The sequence below is a fragment of the Pipra filicauda genome, unplaced genomic scaffold, assembly GCF_003945595.2.
Source record: "Pipra filicauda isolate LSUMZ 115617 unplaced genomic scaffold, ASM394559v2 scaffold2_size9829703_pilon, whole genome shotgun sequence".
NCBI lineage: Eukaryota > Metazoa > Chordata > Aves > Passeriformes > Pipridae > Pipra > Pipra filicauda.
In genome coordinates this window covers 3390378-3409494 of record NW_024104421.1, presented here as the reverse complement: position 1 = coordinate 3409494, position 19117 = coordinate 3390378, and the positions used below count along the sequence as shown (strand labels likewise).

The following is a 19117-nucleotide window of genomic DNA, read 5'->3' as shown; positions in this document are numbered from 1 at the left end:
GATGTTTTCCAGAAGGCAGCCTGTTAGGCTGGGACGTGCAGTTCTCACACAACAGTGGGGGGTGCATTGATGCACATCCCACCATAAGAAGGACAGGGATCTGTTGGAGTGAGTCCAGAGGAGGACCATGGAGATGATCAGAGGGCTGGAGCAGTTCTATGAAGACAGGCTGAGGGAGCTGGGGTTGTTCAGCCTGGAGAAGAGCAGGCTCCAGGGAGACCTTAGAGCACCTCCCAGTACCTAAATGGGTCACAGGAGAGCTGGAGAGGGACTTTTTACAAAGATATGTAGTGACAGGACGAGGGGTGATGGCTGTAAACTGAAAGAGGGTAGTTTTAGATTAGGTATCAGAAATATTCTTTACTGTGACGGTGGTGAGACACTGGAACAGATTGTCCGGAGAAGCTGTGGATGCCCCACCCCTGGAAGTGTTCGAGGCCGGGTTGGATGGGGCTTTAAGCAACCACCTTCTAGTGGAAGGTGTTCCAGCCCATGGCAGGGGGGTTTGAACGAGATGACCTTTAAGGTCCTTTCCAACCCAGACCATTCAGTGGTTCTGTGACTGGTCCAGCTACACCAAGTGTGGCTTCCCATTTTGGTTTACGGTGCAAACCCGTGGGACCCTTCACCACCAGCAAATACTGGTGGTGGTGATGATGATGAGCAGCAGTAGAGTTCGCCATCCCTTGGTACCTTCCACCTCGGGCACACTGATGGGTGTCACGTCCGCACAGCCGTGGTCCAGGGTTGCCAAACGGGGCCCTCTCATCCATCCATCCATCCATCCATCTATCCATCCCATTTCTCACCCCTCCCACTCGACGCCCCAGCTGACCCCCCCTTCCCCCGAGGCAGCACAGGTACCCTGGCGCGGACTTCTCACGGCGCAGCAAGCCGGTGGAAAGCCTCCGATTTCAGGGAATACCCGCGCGAGGTCGCGGGGGTCGGCGGGGCCGCACTCGGCGGGCAATGCTGCCGCCTGCCGGGGCGGCGCCGCCGCTGCAGGCGGGACCCCGGGGCGCGGCGGGACGGCCGGCGGGACCGGGAGCTGCCGCCGGCTCCGCCGCTCCCGGCAGCAGCGGGGATGGGGATGCTCCACCCAGCCCGTGCGCTCGCGGAAGCCCCGCCGGTGTCACAGGCAGCGGTGTTGTCGCCGCCGGGTTTCGCTGGGTGTGGGGTAGACGGGCAGCCCCAGGGATCTCGCGGTGCCCGTCACCTCCGGTCCATTCGCACAGGCGTTGGTGGTGCGTGGGGGGCTTTAACTAAGGGGATGGAGGTTTGCCAGAGCTGAGAGTCAGGCTCCGGGAGCCTGGAGGAGCAGGGGAAACCAGCTCACCTGTGCCACGACAGCCTTAGGAGACTTCTACGCAGTGTGTGGCAGGAGGAGTTTGTAACACTGAAGGATGCACCTGGTTCATGCTGAAGCTGGGGTGCCAGTAATGCCACTGTGGCTGTCACAAAGGGAGATAATGGCAGGGATTTATTGGCACTTCAGCTCACCGAACAAGCAGAGAGCCTGCTGGCTGCAGAGCTGTTGTCGGTGTGTCCGTGTAGTGCTGTCTGTATGTGCCAACTGCCGCGCCCCTGAAGTTACCCAGGGGTTGTAAAGCTGGGACATTTTGGGGGAGAAAGGTGGAGGGAAGGGAGGAAGAGGACAAAGCTTAGATGAAATTTGTTTGGGGTTTTGTTGTATTTTTTTTTTTTAAAGGTGGGAGGGGAAATTGCTTAATCGTGAAATCACTAGACTGTGCCTGGAGAAACAAGACTCAGAGGAAGGAAAATAACTAGGAGGAGTTGCCCATTCCTAGATCTGAGTTAGTTTCTGTAGCAGAATGTGAGTTTGGTTTATGTCTCAGTAACCCTCTCATGTGGAAATACTTACTAAGGGCATGTGTCCAGGCCCTGGTATTAAACTTTTGACACCTTTTCCAAGACACACTGAGGATTTTAGGAAATTTTTTAGGAAAATCCCATTTCCATTCATCTTTCTCTTGCAGGGACAGATCAGATTCGGATTTTTCAAAATCTCGATCGTGTCTTTTTCAGTTTGGGCTGTCATTGAGATAATGCATTTGGTAGATTTAATTAAAGAAGGGGGAGAAACACTAGCATTCCTGCCAAACGTGGCTGGAGTCTAAGTTCTGGCACAGGAGCCTGATGAACCCTCTCCAGCTCTTTCTTTCGTGCAGCTTGGGGCTGGGGAATTGAGCAGGACGACCTTGCTGGCTGGCCACAGTGGGGAGTGTCCTGCAGCTCAGCCAGCAGCTCTGGCGTGGGGCCTCACTGGTGTGCTGAGGGGTCCTCACATCCAGCCCACACCACCCAGTTGAGCTTATCCATTTATCTTTTTCCTCCACAGAAGGCACTAGTAAAGAGCTGCTGGCTAAAACAGCGGCATTTAAGGTGGAGGAGGCAGAGAGAAAACAAAAAAAGGTTGAGTTTGCTTTAGAAGCATCCCACGTATGTACATAGGGAGGCTGCCAGATCCAAGGGACATCTACCCTTGAGCTGTTAATGGCAGCCTGTGCTAACTTCTAGCTTTTGGCTTCAAAAACTGTGGGTGTTTTGACCACCCAGCTCTCATTTTAACCCTTCCCTGACCTCCAAAGGGCAGGTTCAATAGTAAGCTCTGTACTGTCTAGCACAGAGATCACCTCTGGTTGTAGCACAGGCCCCAGGTGGTTTGCCTGACAGCTGCCCCGTGACCCCGTTATTTATTACTGGCGAAACAAAGGACCCCGGAATCACCATGACAAACTGATTCAGTTGAACCCACAGCGTGGAGTGGGATGGTATAAAATGTATAAATCTGTCATGCATGGACCTCCCATGTGCTAGTCCAAGGGCAGTAGGACCCAGGTGGAGCCTGCTTTTCCTTCCTGTCTCCCAGGGAGAGGAGCCAGCCATGGATCTGGCCAGGGGAGCAGCTGCTGCAGCAGAGCAGGGACCCCCATGCACATGCAGGACTTCACTGCAGCTGCTGCCCCTCAGTCCCTGGCCACCTCCTCTCCTGATCAGTCACTTCATCCCTCCTTCACATGGCTCCTGCTGCTCTCTGTCACCACTTCTTGAGCATGGCCCCTCTGTTCCCCAGAGCCGCTGGTCCATAAAGCAGGTCCCTGGTTCATCTTCCATACCCTGGCTTGTGCAGCTGTAGGTGAGGGACTCTGCTGCCCCAGCCAAGCATGGCTGGGAGGGAGGGATGGGAGCTCTTCTGCTGGGCACAGCAGTGAAGGCTGGCACCAAAGCCACCACTGGGGCACTGTGGGTTCACTGACACAGACAGACGTCCAGCTCGTTTCCAAGTAGCGGGGTGTTTTTTGCGGTTTTCTACCCCAGTTGCCAGCTGAGTCACGTTCAAAAATTCAAGAGTGGTCAGAGAGTGGAAGTTTTTTGTTATGCTGAGCAGTTTATGTGGTAACTGGTCAATGGTTGCTGGCCTGTATCTGTCTCGAGGTGCTGTCACACTGGTGCATGAGAGGAAGGTATGAGGAACACTTGCTCCATCTACGGGAACAGCCCAGTGCTGGGCTTCAGGGAGGCTTTGGTTTCGGCAGCTTCCTTTGGCTTGGGTTCCCCTTAAAGAGGATGTCAAGCCATCTGGGCAATGCTTTTGGTTTGGTGTTTTATATAAGTCGGGAGAAGAAGTTTGGGGGATTTCTTAGGGAAAAAAAAAATACTGTACTAGTTCTGATTACAAAGCTTATGAGCACATATTTAGATATATTTAGATATAGGTGTCCCACTGTTATCCGTGTGAACATGGGCCTTATTAAGGAGATGCTGTTTTCACTCAAACCCAGCAGAACCAAACTACCTTATGAGAGGTTTCTCACTCCCCGTCCTTGGCTGGGACTGCTGCCGACCCCAGGAACAATTATGTTTTCAGCTGTTATTGGAACCTGATCTGGAATTCCCATTGTTTATAACATTTACATACACGCTCTTTTTCCATCAAGATGTTACTGTAAACTCTTTTCTTAACGCAGGAAAGGCAGACCCCATACCTCCCTCCAAGTAGAGGAAGATGGATATAGTGTCAGGCTCAATTAGATCCAATTGTGGTGGCTTTCCCTAAAGCGAACAATGCATCTTTTGTGATGGACTCCCAGCAGAAAGCTTGGAAGTCTTGGAAAGGAGGGAATAAAATGAAGTACAAACCCTGAGATAGTCCAGGTCCTTAGGATGCAGAGGAGATGGTGTTTCTTTTTAAGAGGGCCAGAGTCAGGCACTATTTTCCCCTTCGAAATGTGGCACTGACATAAAAGAGGTGAGGTGGTTAGGGCTGGCAACAAAAGAATATGTCCAGTCCAGCCTCAGCCAAAATACCTGTGGAGGCAGAGGCTGAGCACCCAGGGCAGGCCCGGGCACGGAGAGGACCTGCTTTGGTAGGGCATCCAACCCACCTGGAGCAGCACCAGGCCAGGGCTGCTGGAGCGGGGGAACAAAGTGGCCTGCTCAGTGCTGGAAGTGCTTAAAATGCAAATGTACAGGAACTTCAGACCATCCCCCTCCCTCCTCCTCGGCGCAGAGGAAAGCAGCTTAAATACAGCCAGGCCTGGAGAGGAATGTTAAAAAGAGGGGAAGAATCGCCCTCCTCCTTTCCATAGGGACCCGGGCCCGGCCAGATTGAGTATGCATGACTGAGCAAGCAAGCAAGGACAGCTCCTCTTTTAACTTTCCTGAACAATGGCTCCGGCTTCTTCCACCATTTCGCATTCCCCCTCCTTCGAGGCAGGAAGGGGGCAGCGGGCGAGCAAGCCCCGCCGCCGGGCTGGGGGGGACGGGCTTTGTCGCTGCCCTATAAACACCGCTTAAGCTCCATCTCCAACAACAATAAAACACCCCACGTCGTGGAGGCTAAAAAGGGACCCCACCGGGTTAAAAGTCATACGTTGAGGAGAAAGATTACGGTATAGGACAAAGGACACCTTAGATTATTCAAACTTTTTTTTTTTTTAACACGGTCCCACTTTACTTTCTCTTTAATCTTTGCCCGGGCAGTGGAAATCAACCAAGATATTTCAGATTTCCCAGGTCCACAAGGGCACAGGTTTTTGGTGGTTGTCACTGCTGGGAAATGTTTTTATTGGATGGGTCTTCCATCCAGGGAGGGCCTCAATTTAAATTAGTAAAAAACCCTCTACCATACCATCTACCTGGAGCTTAAAAAAAAATTAAGAAACACAGCCCTTCTTCCCCCACTCACAAATGTCTGCCTCTATCTCTGAGCAGTCGATTCAGCTGCTAGAAAGCTTCAGCACTTTTGGTTTGTATGACCTCAAACTCAGCTGACGCTTCACACCAATGAGCAGCTGAACTGGGTTTGTCCCCAGGGATGCTGCCAAGCACCCTCGCAGACAAGGCTGGTCCTGCCAAACCCCTTCCTTACAAACTCTTCATGATGATGTTACTCAACATCCTGCACAGGAGGCACCAGGCTCCCTTCCTTCCCTCTCCTCCTCCATCCCTCACAAGATCAAGCGGCCTCGAACTCCCACCCTCAGCCACAAGGCTGTACTTACCAAACCCAACAGATACAGATACACATCTTTAAAAAGCACAGACAACACAGATACGGCTTTTTTTTTTTTTTTTCAAAAACATACTTCATATTTCCTCTTTTATTATATAAATATGTTTAACCTTTTACTGTAAGAATATAAAATGTTTTAAGAGGATCTTTGTTATTTTTTTTATACAAATTCACAAACAGTACAATTAATCCATAGGGGTCTCTGGGTTTGCGTTAACTCCATGGTCTGGCCTGTTACTGTGGAGGATTTGAGATTTGGAACAGATGAGCAAAAAAAAAGCCAAGATATTTAAAAACAAAACAAAACAAAAAACCAAAAACAACCCCCAAACTTGCTCTTCCTCTTTAAAATAATAATTAAAAAATAATCTAAAGACCCAGCTCAATTTTATTGACAGAACAGAGATAAGACAGATGAACTTCAGTCTCCTCCCCTTCACATTGCAGCCTCAGGGCCTGTAGGCCAGCTCTGCTCCTCTCCACCTACAAACAGGAAGGCTGGCATAGTGACCTTTTGTAGGTGGTTTAGGAGGGGAAGGGAAAGCATTTGCATATATCCATATATATAACTTTTTTTTTTAGACAAACTTGCATTTTACACAATTCTGTTAACAGTAGCCCAATCCTCAGCGTGGATTCTCATGTTACATGTTTGTGCTAGAAGAGTAAAAATGCAGAAGCACAGTTTGGGTCCCCAGTCCCCAGTGAAGAGGGAGGGAGAGGCACAACCAGAATGTGAAGGTGGGACACAGTAGGGTAAGCCTGAAAACAAAAATGAAAAAAAGGGGGAGGGTGGGGGGAGGAGGGGCAAAAAGAAGAACAAACCCAAGGGGCATTATTCCAGTCTAGGCACAAAAATGTTTCAGTCTCAAAATCTCTTTCCTGTAAGAATTCCAGGGCTTTTGAGGAGGGGAAAAAAAAAAGTAACAAATTAAAACGAGGTAGCCAGACATCATATATATATTTATATATATAGAATATATTCAGCAGAAAAAAAATGTACTTAAAAATCCACAAGAACAGCAACTTCATATGTCTTTAAAAATAAAACCATGTAAGAAAATGAATACTGTAAAGGGGAGAATGAGTGAACTGGGATCAGTTACAGGATGTAAGCAAGGGATAGATGGGAGAGTAAGAGGCTGTTTTTGTAGCAGTAATTTTTTTTATGCATTTCAAAATAAAAACAGGTCACAGTATCTCAAATGAAGCAGAAATGAAGCTGGAGATTTTTCCTTAAGTTCCCTGGGTAGAAAGGAGCTAAAAACCCCTTCTACCTGCTCACCCCCGATCCAAAGAGGAATGGATATGTAGCTGGATATGTCTATCCCTGTTGCCAAGAAGAAGGAGGGGAGAAAAGGAGAGAATGATGAAAGGGAAGACAAGTCTCGGTAACTCTCAGTGTCCCCCAGTGCACGGGAAGGCTTAAGAGGCTGGGGCCTGTGTCCAGTCCCCACAGAGACAAGAGAAGGAGGAAATGGCATCTTCATCTCCAGTAGAGAGAGAGAGATGGGGAGAGAGAATGGAGTGCCTAGGCTTTTCCATTAACCACAGTGCAGGATGACATGGAAACATACTGACAAAAGGAGAGGCTGTAGCTATCGCTAATCTCAGTGCAGTGGAGAACTGGAATAGTGGGAGGTTGTATCCACCCACAGCAGAGAATAACATGGAGACTGAAAACAGATTTAAAAGGAAAAAAAAAAATCAATGTACCTAGGGAGCAGTATTTCTGTCACAAATGTGTGGACAGGGGAGGGGCAAGCACAGAGGTGGAATGGTTGTTTTACCAAAAGCTGTATCTGTGCCCAGCCCAGGATGACTGGGTGGCTGGGGACACAAGTGTAGCTAGGAAGCCTTTTCTGCAGTTATTATTTTTTGTTCCCATCTCCATTCCCACTCTCCTTTATAAAAACCAAAAATAACCTATTCTGAATACATGGCAGAACAAGGGTCTGTCTTTATCCATCCGTAGTGCGCGAGGGGATGGAATCAGGGAGTGGGGATAAAGAGGGGTGTCTCTAGCCCCAGTGCATAAGAGTGTCGGCTTCTACCTCTTCCGCAGGGAAGGATGCTGTGGGAAGGGAGAGCTCTGTCTCCCCAGCGTGGAGCTTGAGGCATGACCTGGAAAATGGATAGGTGCTTTCTCTCTCTCCTCCTGCTCCCCCTTCCTCCTCCTCCTCCACAGCAAGGGTAGGCAGGCAGCACAGACGGGTCGAGGATATACTCTCTTTCTCTGTGTTCCCCCCTGCGGTGCCAGAGTGCGTGGGTAGCATGACTCTGTGCGTGCCCCCCTCTCTCTTTCTCTCCTCCTTTGCAGCAGTCAGTCAGTCAGTGAGTCCCTCCAGAGGAGATGGAGGTCTCGGGGCGCCCTCCTCGTCTCACCTGACCTTCTCACTCTCAGTCATTTCCCAAAGTCCCAGGTTAAGCACCTTGAGGCAGGGCAGCTGGGTGATGCGCTCCAAGCCCCGCTTGGTGATGCGGGTGCAGCCGTAGAGGTCGATGCCCGTGAGCTGGCTGAGGTGTTCGGCGATGAGCTCCAGGCCCTTGTCGGTGATGCGGACGCACTGGCCGATGTTGAGGGTGCGCAGCCCGTGCATCTGCCGCACCATGCGGTTGATGCCCTCGTCGCTAATGTGGCAGGAGCAGAGGGAGAGGGAGCGCAGCCCGTCCAGGCCCTGTGCGATGTAGGCCAGGCTCTGGTCCCCCACCTTGTCGCAGAAGGAGACGTCGAGGCCGGACAGCCGCAGGCTGCCCATGGCCAGGTGCATGATGCCCGTGTCGCTGATGTTGTCGCAGGAGCGCAGGTTGAGGCTGCGCAGGCTGCTCATGTGCGACAGGTGCAGCAGCCCCGCGTCCGAGATGCCCCCGCAGAAGCTGAGGTTGAGCTGGCGGAGGCGGCCCAGCCCGCGGGCCAGGTGCTTGAGCGAGAGGTCGCTGAGCTTCTGGCAGTCCTGCAGCGTGAGCTGCTCCAGGCCCAGGCAGCCCTCGGCCGCGCTGCGCGTCATGCCCGCCAGGTGCCCGATGCCCACGTCGGAGAGGTGCCGGCAGGAGCGCAGGTTGAGGCTCTTGAGGCGCTGCAGGCCCCAGGCGATTAGCAGGAGGCCAGTGTTGGTGATGTTGCTGCAGCCCCCCAACTCGAGCACCTCCAGGCCCTTGAGGTACTGGGCGATGCGGCCCAGGCTGCTGTCAGTGATCTGCTTGCAGAGGCTCAGGTTGAGCGAGCGCAGGGAGCTGATCTCCGCCACGAAGGCGTGGCTCAGCCCGTTGTCGGTGAGGTTGTAGCAGCCGCTGAGGTTGAGGCTCTCGATGTCCGCCATGCCCTGGACCACGTAGCTCAGGCTGCGCCGCAGCGACAGGATCTGCACCCGCCGGATGCCCCGCGCCGCCAGGCTGGGGAAGAGCGAGGGGTTGGCGCGGCGCAGGTGCAGCTTGGCCTCCACGCCCCGCCACACCGAGCGGTGGTAGGCGGCGTCCCGCCAGGCCGTGCACACCTGCGCCGCGCGGCCCTTGTCGCGCACCTCCAGGTACCCGAAGATCATGGCGAGCAGCTCGGGGAACAGGCACGAGATGTGCGTTTCCATCGCGCGCCCGGCCGCCCCCGCCGCGCCGCTGCCCCCTCGCCGCCGGGCCCGGCCCGCTTCCGCCCGGGGCCCGCCCGCCTTCCGCTCCGCGCCGCGCTCCTCCTGCCTCCTGCCGCCGCCGCCGCCCTCACATCGCCGGCGCGGGCGGCGCGGGAGACGCTGCTGCGCGACCGCCGGCCCGGCCCCGCCGCCTCTACCGCCGCGCCGGGCGGGCCGCGCCGCTGCCGCCGCCGCGCTGCTGCCGCGGCCGCGCCGCCCCGCGCCGCATCCCGGCGGGCGCGCCCCGGCGGCGGCCCCCGCGCCCCGTGCCCAGCGCCGGCCGCCGAGCCCCGCCGCCGCCTCCTCCCTTTGTCTCCGCGCCGCCGCCGCTCACAGCCCGCGGCCCCGCGCCGCCCGCATCCCGCGCCGGCGGTGAGGCAGCGAGGGCAGGGGTGGCGCGGCCCGGCCCGCCCGCCGCCGGTACCGACTGCGCCGCTCCGGGCCCGCCCGCTCCGCTCCGCGCCGCGCGCTGCTGGGCCCGGCGCCGCTCCGGCCCGCGGGAGGGGGGAGGCGCGGCCAGGCGGGGGGGGAGGAGGCAGCGAGGGAGGAGGCGGCGCTGGGCCGGGCCTGTTCCCCCCCGCCCGCAGCCCCCCCCCCGCGCCGCTTGCGCAATGGTACGGTCCGGAACACTGCGAGCCGTCGCCCTGGAAACAGCGCGGCCCGCGCGCGGCGCCCCCGCCGTGCCCGCGGCGCGGCCCCGAACGGCCGCTGGGGGCGCCCCCGGGGCCGCCCCGGGCACCGGGCGGGGCCGGCTGGGGCGGCCTCCCTGCTCCGGCTGGGCAGTGCCTGAGCGCATCCTGCGGGGTTGTGTCCAGGCGGCTCTGGAATATCCAGTAAAGGAAACTCTGTCTCTCTTGGGCAGTCTGTTCCAGTGCATGGTCGCCCGCACAGTAAAGAAGTTCTTCCTCTTGTTCAGGTGGAACTTCCTGTGCTTCAGTTTCTGCCCGTTGCCTCTTGTCCCGCTGCTTGGCACTACTGCAAAGAGCCTGGCTGTGTCCTCTTGACGCTCTCCCTTCAGATACTTATGGTCATTGATGAGGTTCCCTCTCAGTCATCTCTTGTCAAAGCTGAACAGGCCCAGCTCAGTCTTTTCTTGTAAGAGATACTCCGGTCCCTTAATCAATTTTGTAGCTCTCTGCTGAACCCACTCCAGGAGCTCTATGTTTCTCTTGTCCTGAGGAGCCCAGACCTGGACACAGCACTCCAGATGTGGCCTCACAAGGGCTGAGCAGAGGGGCAGGATCACCTCCCTCAACCTGCTGGCAATGCTCTTCCTAATGCGTTACTAATCCTAATTCCCGACCCCCTTCCCGCCTGGTCAGTGCAGAGGAGCCACAGTGGCTCTGCATTGTCACCCATGGGTGACAGGTCCCCACCAGGGCAGGGATGGAAGGGCCACAGACAGCAGCCTGGCTTCACAGGATGAAAAAGACCTCTGAGATCGAGTCCAACCTTTGGACCAAACACCTCCACTAAGTGCCATGTCCAGTGTTTCCTTAAACACCACCAGGGATGGTGACTCCACCGCCTCCCTGGGCAGTGCATTCCAATGTCTAATCACTCTTTGCTGTGAAGAAATTCCTTCTAATGTCCAGCCTGAACCTCTCGGCACAGCTTGAAACTTCAGCTCAGTCTCTCACCATGCTCCCTCACTCCACCCTGTGAGCTCCCGGTGTCTACCACCAGCCCACCTCCACATAGGGGTTTGCCAAGGGCTGTGTTTGGCTGCCTGATAATCCCTCAAACTCTCTGGAAGCCCTGGGCCCTGTGAGGGGGGACAGGGGCTCATGCAGATGTGGGAGGTGCCAAGGGGAAAGCAGACCACTTCCTTGCCCTTGCCCTCTCTGCTGCGGTCTGCGGCATGGCCTTGAGGCAGTGTAATAGCCTTGAGGGCCAAAATTTGGGAACCCTCTGTCCAGGCATGCCTGCAGGAACAATAGGGGCATGGCTGTAAATAGCTCAGAGATCTAGGTAACTGCCAAGGTTGCCATCTATCTCTATGTGGACCATTTTAGGGCATCTGTAATGGTAAATGGAAAATCTTCTGAAAATGGCTTTCGTCTAATGTCCTCCTTGAACTAGCCCTGAAAATAGTTGAAGTCCTTACATAAACCAAGCAATTTCCAGTGATTTGCAGCAATTTCAAGAAAGAATGTTTGAAAACCACGTTTCCTGTGTGTCTCTAGCCTCGTGTAATGGTAACTGTGCACATCTCAACGCTGGGCAGTATTGTGGCAGTGGTAAAAATTGGTTTAAGTTCCAGGTTAAGTACCAGAGATCAGGTAAGGCTTTGCAAAAGAGCAGAACTGCCCCTCTGTGCCAGAGGGCTGTAAAGAAAAAATAAAGTTCACATTTGTTCAACACGACAGGGCACGTTTTTAATACTGTTTGGATTATTAAAATACTGCACAAATCAGCCTAGTTACTGATGTGTTTGCTGTAGCGAGGCTTTCACTAACCTGATGGAATAGGCTCTATTTTAATCATCATCTAAATTTATCCACTACACAAATGCCCATGGCTCCATCTTCATGTACAAATTCCATATTAGTAGACCCCGTTGACTATTTAGAGGTTAAACGTTTAGATTTCATTCTGCTTCTTTCTTTCCTTCTTGCTTTAAGTCAGAGGCGAGTTGAAGGACTCTGAGGCCCTGATCCTGCAATAAGATCCCCATGCATATAAAGCATCACTATCGACATCAGACTGTGGTTTGGCAATGCAGAAAAGCCAGCAGTGCAGCTCCTATTACTGGCTCAAAAATGGGGTGGCCACATGATGTGAAGCGCTGACCTGGTATTCATTCACCCTGCCTGCTCAAGTTAATTCAAGCAGTTTTTGACAGGTTAACTTTTTACTAGCAGACTTTATGCCAGCTCAGGTGTCCCTGCACACAGCCCCAGCCAGATCAGGTATCGTCTGCACCCCTGTGGCTGGCGTACGGCCAGCGCAGAATTGGCGTTGGCTCCGCATCGTGCGCTCTGGCTCGTTCAGCAGAAGCCCGATCACATGCCTTGGCCCAATCCCGACCAAATTTCTACTCCTGGGTGATCCAGCAATGTGTAGACCCAGTTTTAGTGATTGTAGGAGCTGCAGTCCCCACACAGGACTGTGCAGTGTCAGCCAGTGTGAGTTATCTTTGTGGCATTATTTATGTAGTTTCGTGCTGTCGGAGGGTTGGTTAACCATCGAGTTCGTAAGAAGAAGATAAGGGGCAGTAGATTTTTCTGAGCAACTGCACTGCAGGCCGGCTGTGCTCAGACCAGTCGTAGACCATCGCAGTCGAAAAGGAGAATTTCCGAAAGTGAGGAGTGGGTGAAAGGTGCAGCATCTCATGGGCTTGCCTTGGCAGGGACTGCTCCTCTGAAGGCGGTGGGATAACAGGAAGGCTGAGTCCAGTAGACATCAGGCAACGTGTGAAGGAAATGTGGTACAAAAGTAGTGTTGGTGTATCTTATGATTGTTGCATTACTCATAACTGGCAAAGCTACAAGCAAGTTATACAAGTCATTCTGAAAGAGTGCTAATGAAGTCTTTCACCGTATTATCCCAAACTTAACTGCAGAATCCTACCATGGAAATAATGCGGTATTTCCTCCCTCTAAGCCTTTCGCTTTCAAACCGCCTTTGAAGGAGGGCAGGGAAAGGCGCTCTCTTCAAGGCATAAAAGCTTACCTGAAACACTTTTTTCTTTGTGCCTTCAAGTGCCTGTTGGGTGTAACCGGCAAAGGTTGGAAATAGATGATGCATTTCCTGGGGACCCTGAAGTTCTCTTTCTCACACGTTGTATACTTAGAGCATATGTCATTTCTTGTGAACAATTAAGATTTACATGTTGAGTGGAACAGCCTGGAATTTGGACTCATAATCCTAATCTACTGTGGGGTTGGTTTGAGGGGGAAGGGAGAGTGGGCGCAGAAATTATTATTCTAGTAGATTTTTATTTCCCAATCGAAGTGACAGATGTTTGGAAACAAAGGTTTAGAAAGACAAAGTAAAAGTGCATGAAAAGGGCCAATTTGTCACATGGTTGTTCAGTTGACTTTGTGTTTCCAGGAGTAAGGAAATATGTGCCATGTTTTTGATGATCTCATATATATAAATAGGAGGTGGTAATCACCATGCGATAAACTGCGTTTTATTAAAAAATCCCTGCCTGTCTCATGTACACTCTGATGGCTGATCCGTCCCCCTGGAACCGTCTCTAGCATTCCAGCCCTTTGAGCAGCTCCCAACAGCCGCTTTCTCTTTTTGAAACCACTTGCCAGAGAAATGTTTCGTTCTTTTTTTTCCCCAATTACACCGGTGTTCAGTGGAGGCCGGACGGTTTTGCTTGGCAGGGGTTCAGGAAGATCCACATAACTCACTCATGGCTTCTGCGATTGCAAGAGATTCCTGCTGATAAAGCTGCGCTGTTGTCTATCCTGTATCTTTTATTGTGTGGTTGAGCATAACATCCACTAGGTCCCTCTGCAGCTCCCATCTCAGCCTGTCCCTGTTTGTTGCTTTTCCCTGTCCATTTGCAGGGTAACTTTTGGCTCAAATTGATCATTTAACGGATAACAGAATCCTTCCCTATCCTTCCGTTTCTTTTGCCACCCTGCTCCATGTGCTTTCTGCATTTTCATGGCTTCAGCTGCGGAATGGAAAACCTGTGAATTTACCCACAGGAATCTTTTTAGCCTTTGGCTTTTTTTTTTTTGCCTATGGGTGGTGGTCACTGAGAATGCAGGATAGAAATGACACAAAAACCCTTGGACAGTAGAGCCTATGCCCTGGTAACCCTTTTCTCTCTTTTGATCCGTTTAACCTTAAATTAATTCCTAAAGTAAAGTATTTTCATTTAAAACAGTGGTGCTTTACTTTCCAACCTTTGAAAAAAGCAAGGCATGAATGGCTTCAGCCTCCCTCATCAGTTGCAGGGGCTGCAGGCTGGTGCCTTTTGGGGTGTAGCCTGACACAATCCCTTAGCTAATTTCCTGTGACTGGCTGGTGTTGGGTTTTCAGCTCTTTTGTCCAGCCCACCACTACATTACTTCTCAGTTTAAAGTCTTTCAACACAGTATAAGCTACAGTGGGAAAATTTCTCCTCTCCAAAAATGCAGCTGGTTCAATGAGTAGTTCAGCTAATGCTGGTGTGGAACTGGTTCAAATTCTAATGGTAGGATCATGGAATGGCTTGGGTGGGAAGGGACCTTGAAGATCATTTAGTTCCAACCCCTCTGCTGTGTACAGGGACGCCTCCCACTAGACCAGGTTGCTCAGATGCAGCCACACTTCAGGGGGCTAACGGTTGTCCTTCACAAGTTGGTTTCCAGACCTTCTTCATCAGATTTGAAGGGTATCCACAAAAATCAGCTAAGTCTCATGCAACCCATGGTCTTAAACTGGGTTTAAAGTTGGTTTAGTGGAACTTTCTTCAAAGTCAATTTGGGGAATGCTTTTTTCTTTTTGTGTATGAATGAGACCAAAAGGGTCCTTTTGGGCCTGTGTCAGTAGGACATGGGATAATGGTTTTAAACTGAAGGAGTCAGTTTAGATTAGATATAAGGAAGAAGTTTTTTACAATGAGGGTGGTGAAACAATGGAACAGTTTTCCCAGAGGGCTGGTAGATACTGCATCCCTGGAAACATTCAGGGTCAGGTTGTATAGGGCTCTGAGCAACCTGGTCTAGTTGAAGATGTCCCCACTTATTGCAGGGAGATTGGACTAGATGGCCTTTAAGGTCCCTTCCAACCCAAACTGTTCAATGATTCTGTGATTTTGCATTGGTGACACCTAAGCCACCATCTTCTGACATGGCTCAGCAAAATGAGGGTGCCAACTTGTGGAAAGAACATGCTGCTCATCAGAGTTTCGCAGTGACTGGACTCCTGACTACTACTGAAAAGCTTTTCTGGGCTTAGCAAGGTGTCAGAGAAGCTGCCCTGGGGTGTTTTAGAGGTTCCTTTTCTTCTTGAACGTAAAACAAAAATGATCCCCATGAACCCTTCTGTAAATGCAACGAGTAATTACATGACAGAGATCTCTATTAAGAGTTACACATCTAAGTGTAGGCAGAATGGATGTGTAATGTGCATATTTATATGCATATATACATATCTGTGCACACCCATACACATATATAAATCAGAATAGGGAATGGATTCCCTTTGGAATTCATCTTGGTTGTGATATTTTTATTTTTTTTTACCAGAGATTATAAAGAAAATGTAACTAATCTGAGGGTCATTTGCAAATTGTAACCTGTTGAGCTTTGTTGTGAAGATTAGGTCACTATGAAGCTTTCCTTAAAAAAATGGTGGGGTTTTTGTACTTTGCAGGTATCTTGACTCTGATAGGTGCTACAGGATTATGTGGTTCAACCTGCACAAAGTAATTCTCATCTGCCGTGTATTTCCTGGTGTCAGGGATGGTTTATTCAAAATACAATGTACTGTGAAGTACACTGTACTCAGTGCAGACTCCAGCTATAAATTTGAGCCTTTGGGATTTGGGTATTTTCTTCAGGTCTTAATTTTACTTGTCAGTCAATAGCTGACGAGAACATAACTATGCTGAAATGAGGAGGAATGGTCACAGGATGTAAAGCGTGGGAGGTCTGGATTATGTTCCCAGTTTTGCCATTAAATTGGCCAGCAACTGTTGCTGCTGTAACAGATTGAACCAAGCATAAATGAAAGGATTGCTTAGAGAATCAAAGCAATATATTATTGTCCAGACAACTGCCCTCGGATGCCATGTGCCTGTCATGCACATGCTCTTGTGGGGCAGGACTGTCTGTGCTGAGAGCAAGGCACTTGGGCCCCTGCCCGCGGGCGATTCTCTGACTCGGCCGTGCATGTCATGCCCTTCATGGCTCATGCAGAGCTTGGTACTCAATGGTTAAAATCATCAAAGGGAAGGTGCTCTGGGAGGGCAGGATGTAAAACCTCAAACCGTAGTGCTTGCAGTTCACTGCATTGGGTGCTATTTCAGGTTTTAAGCTTTGTCGTTTCTTTATTAGCAGCACCAAAGAAGATCGAGATGGCAGAAAATATCTGATGCAATCGTTATTATTAAAAGCAGTGGCACAAAAACAAAGAGACCTTTCAGGTGGTAATTGCTTTCATAAGCCATTCCTGGGGATTGAACTCTGAGACCTCTACAACTTGATCCAAAAGGGGCAGCCCCTGCAGTCACAGGAGAAACATGTGTGTCTGACACGCTGCGTGGTACCTGTTACAGCAGCAGCTCTGTGAAATCTTCCTTTGTAACAGCTGTTTAGTCCAAAACCCAGCAGAGGTGGATGGATGCTCTGTGTGTGTAGCTCCACTGCCAGTCAGCACACTCCGCCTGGGATATTCTGAGGTTTGGCTGAGGCTGGAGAAAAGTGGGTACAGCCTCCCCTCTGCCAAAGGCTTCCATGCAGTCAGGGCAGATGTAGCAATACTGGTCAGCTTGTGAGTAAGGGTTATTTGGCTATCAGCAAAGCTTCTTGTTGTCCTCGCTGTCTGAAGCTGCAAGGAAGATAAGGCATCAGTATGTGGGTGTATCCATCTCCAGTCAAGCCTTGCGTGGGGCCCCAGGGATGAGGTCCAGGGACAAAATTCATATATTCTTTTGATAGTGAGAGTGAGAGGTAACCTCACAAGAAGGCAAACTCAGCTTGGGGAGGATACAGATGTTTTTTAAAACACAAGATTTTTATACCCATGGATTACCACAATGTTACTTTTAACTATTAACTCCTCCCTTTCTGGCCTGTGGCCACCAGCACATTTTCAGATAGTAAATAGCATTCTAGAATTGGCAGTTCCTTGAATTGGACAAAGTTATGTCACCTGCCCTATGAGCATCGGCTCCAAAGTAAGTTCTTGGAGGAAAACTGAAAAATTGTGCACTACTGTTTTGGAAACATGCTGTGAAAATCAGATTCACAGTTAGAGCCCAGCAAAACTACAGGTGAGAATTGGAAAATGCAGTTTTATAAAGAAGGCAAGCTAAAGATACAAAATACAATTTTATACTTTGTGGAGGATTTTGATTGCTTCTGGCCAAAGGAAGACTACTGTAACATATTATTCCTAGAAATAACAGTGCAGAAAACTGTTGGTGCTAAATTCCCCTGATTTTCTGAAAGTTATCTGGTGCAACTAGTGGATGCACAGAAAAGTGGTGGCAAAGGGAGGTGTCTTTCAGAGACTGCTTGTATTCTTGCTTCTGTTCTTGGGTACATGAGGACACTCTTAAACCCCATTCAAACAGCCAAATTTACCAACATGTGTTATCTACCTGTGCACGACAAAAATCTTGAAAATCCTCTCTGGAAATGTGGGGTTAAAATTAAGGGCAGACACAAACAGGGTAGGAAGAAAGTATAGAGTTCACCAGGTCGGAGGTGAAAATATAAGTTGGTAAAAACAAGATCTGTGTTTGACGATAGTTCTTTCAACTTCACTGTTCATTAAAAAAAAATAATAAACCTTTCCCTACAGTATCATGTAAATTAATCTCCTCTGTGACCAGACCCTGTCATGTACAATGAGAACACAACTTTTTTAAATTCAGATGGTTCCAAATTTTTTAAAAAATGTGCGTGCACAGAAAAAAAATGTTAGCTAGAAATATTGCTTTTACTCCTGCTTTTTTTTCTTTTCCCCAGCATATATGCTGACTAAATTATGTGGAAAAGCCTCTTTCTTTCCACTGTTTCACCCTTGAGGTCTAGTATTTTCCTACTCTTGTTCCACACTTTTTGCCAGCAGTCCTGATCTGTATTCTTTAGGTTCCTTTTGGAACAGTGAATCCTTTCGTAAGAAGATTATTCCTTGATGCACTGAAACAGGAAACATAAACAAAAGTCTTCAGATGTATTGAAACCTCTGAAATTATTTATAGAATGACAATTGCTACTGGGACGTGGGAAACAACAGGTAACTAAATAATACTCCTTTGCATACCTGTAGCACCTCTCCTTTGGCAAAACGAGATGTCTGTCCTGTAATCATGTAACACCTGGAGCTTTGCAGCATTTTGGGCTGCTTTGCAGGTTTTAGCCCTGTTGCATCCGTGATGAAACTGAGTCCTAAAATGTGTGTTTTTCATGGATGGGAAGTTAGTACCTGCAGCTTAACTTTGTTTGAAATCCTGAATGTTTGGGCTCATGCTGTCTCACGCTAGGTGCCCAGAAGTATAGGCATGAAATCGGGTTTTGGAAACTGAGAGCTGAATGACTTTCCAGCGTCACATGCTGGGTTTGTTGCAGGGCCAGGAATACAGCCCAGATCTCCTGGCTCCCTACCCACTCCCTGAACGGCAAGGCCAGTCCTCAGCTCTGTTTCAAGGGATCCTAGAGAGCACTGGCATTTTAGCAAGTCAGCTGGCAACTTTGCAGTGTTTTGTTTAGAATGGTTCACATTCTTCCATCTAATTCCCACACTGAAAATTTCCAGCTTCCTATTTTCCCTGAGCTGTCCCAGCAAGACATATTGAATATGCAGATGTGATGGCACACACTCACACATGTGCTTTTCCTGAAGCAACCCCTCAAAGTTTGTTCTGGATGTTTGTTTTACTCTGGTTCCTATAATCCCCAAAGTGACATTAAACAGATTTTTTTGTTTAACCTTTGTATGAAACACTCTCTCTCCCTTTATTTGTATGGATATGTGGTTTTAGTTACATTTTGTTGCATTCCCCCCTTGTGTGTGGAGGAGACACTATGTAAATGAAAACATATTATAATTATCACACACCACGCACAAATGTCTCCTCAGACATCTCCCGTACATGCCTTCTCTAGAACATATTTTTGAACGTGCACGTCACTGGATTTTCAAACCCATTCATGTAGTAAATAACTGCTTTCACTCTGTGAGTGTTCAGCAACATGAGGGCTGTTCACTCAAAGTCTTGGAAATCCACCTCAAAGGCAACTGAAATTGTGACCGAGAGCAGGAGTAGGAGCCTTGGTAG

At 50.0% G+C, this 19117-nt stretch overlaps 1 protein-coding gene across 1 annotated transcript; it reads right to left on the bottom strand.

Annotated features, from left to right (window-relative positions):
* Positions 1-5906: 5906 nt before the first annotated feature.
* Positions 5907-9181, bottom strand: FBXL14 (F-box and leucine rich repeat protein 14). Its single transcript, XM_027726610.2, has one exon. The coding sequence runs from the start codon at positions 9118-9120 to the stop codon at positions 7918-7920; it is 1203 nt and encodes a 400-aa protein (XP_027582411.1). The 5' UTR covers positions 9121-9181; the 3' UTR covers positions 5907-7917.
* Between the last annotated feature and the right edge of the window lie 9936 nt (positions 9182-19117).

Excerpts from the sequence above, each read along its gene's own strand:
- FBXL14 (XM_027726610.2), bottom strand. The coding sequence starts at position 9,120 with ATGGAAACGCACATCTCGTGCCTGTTCCCCGAGCTGCTCGCCATGATC.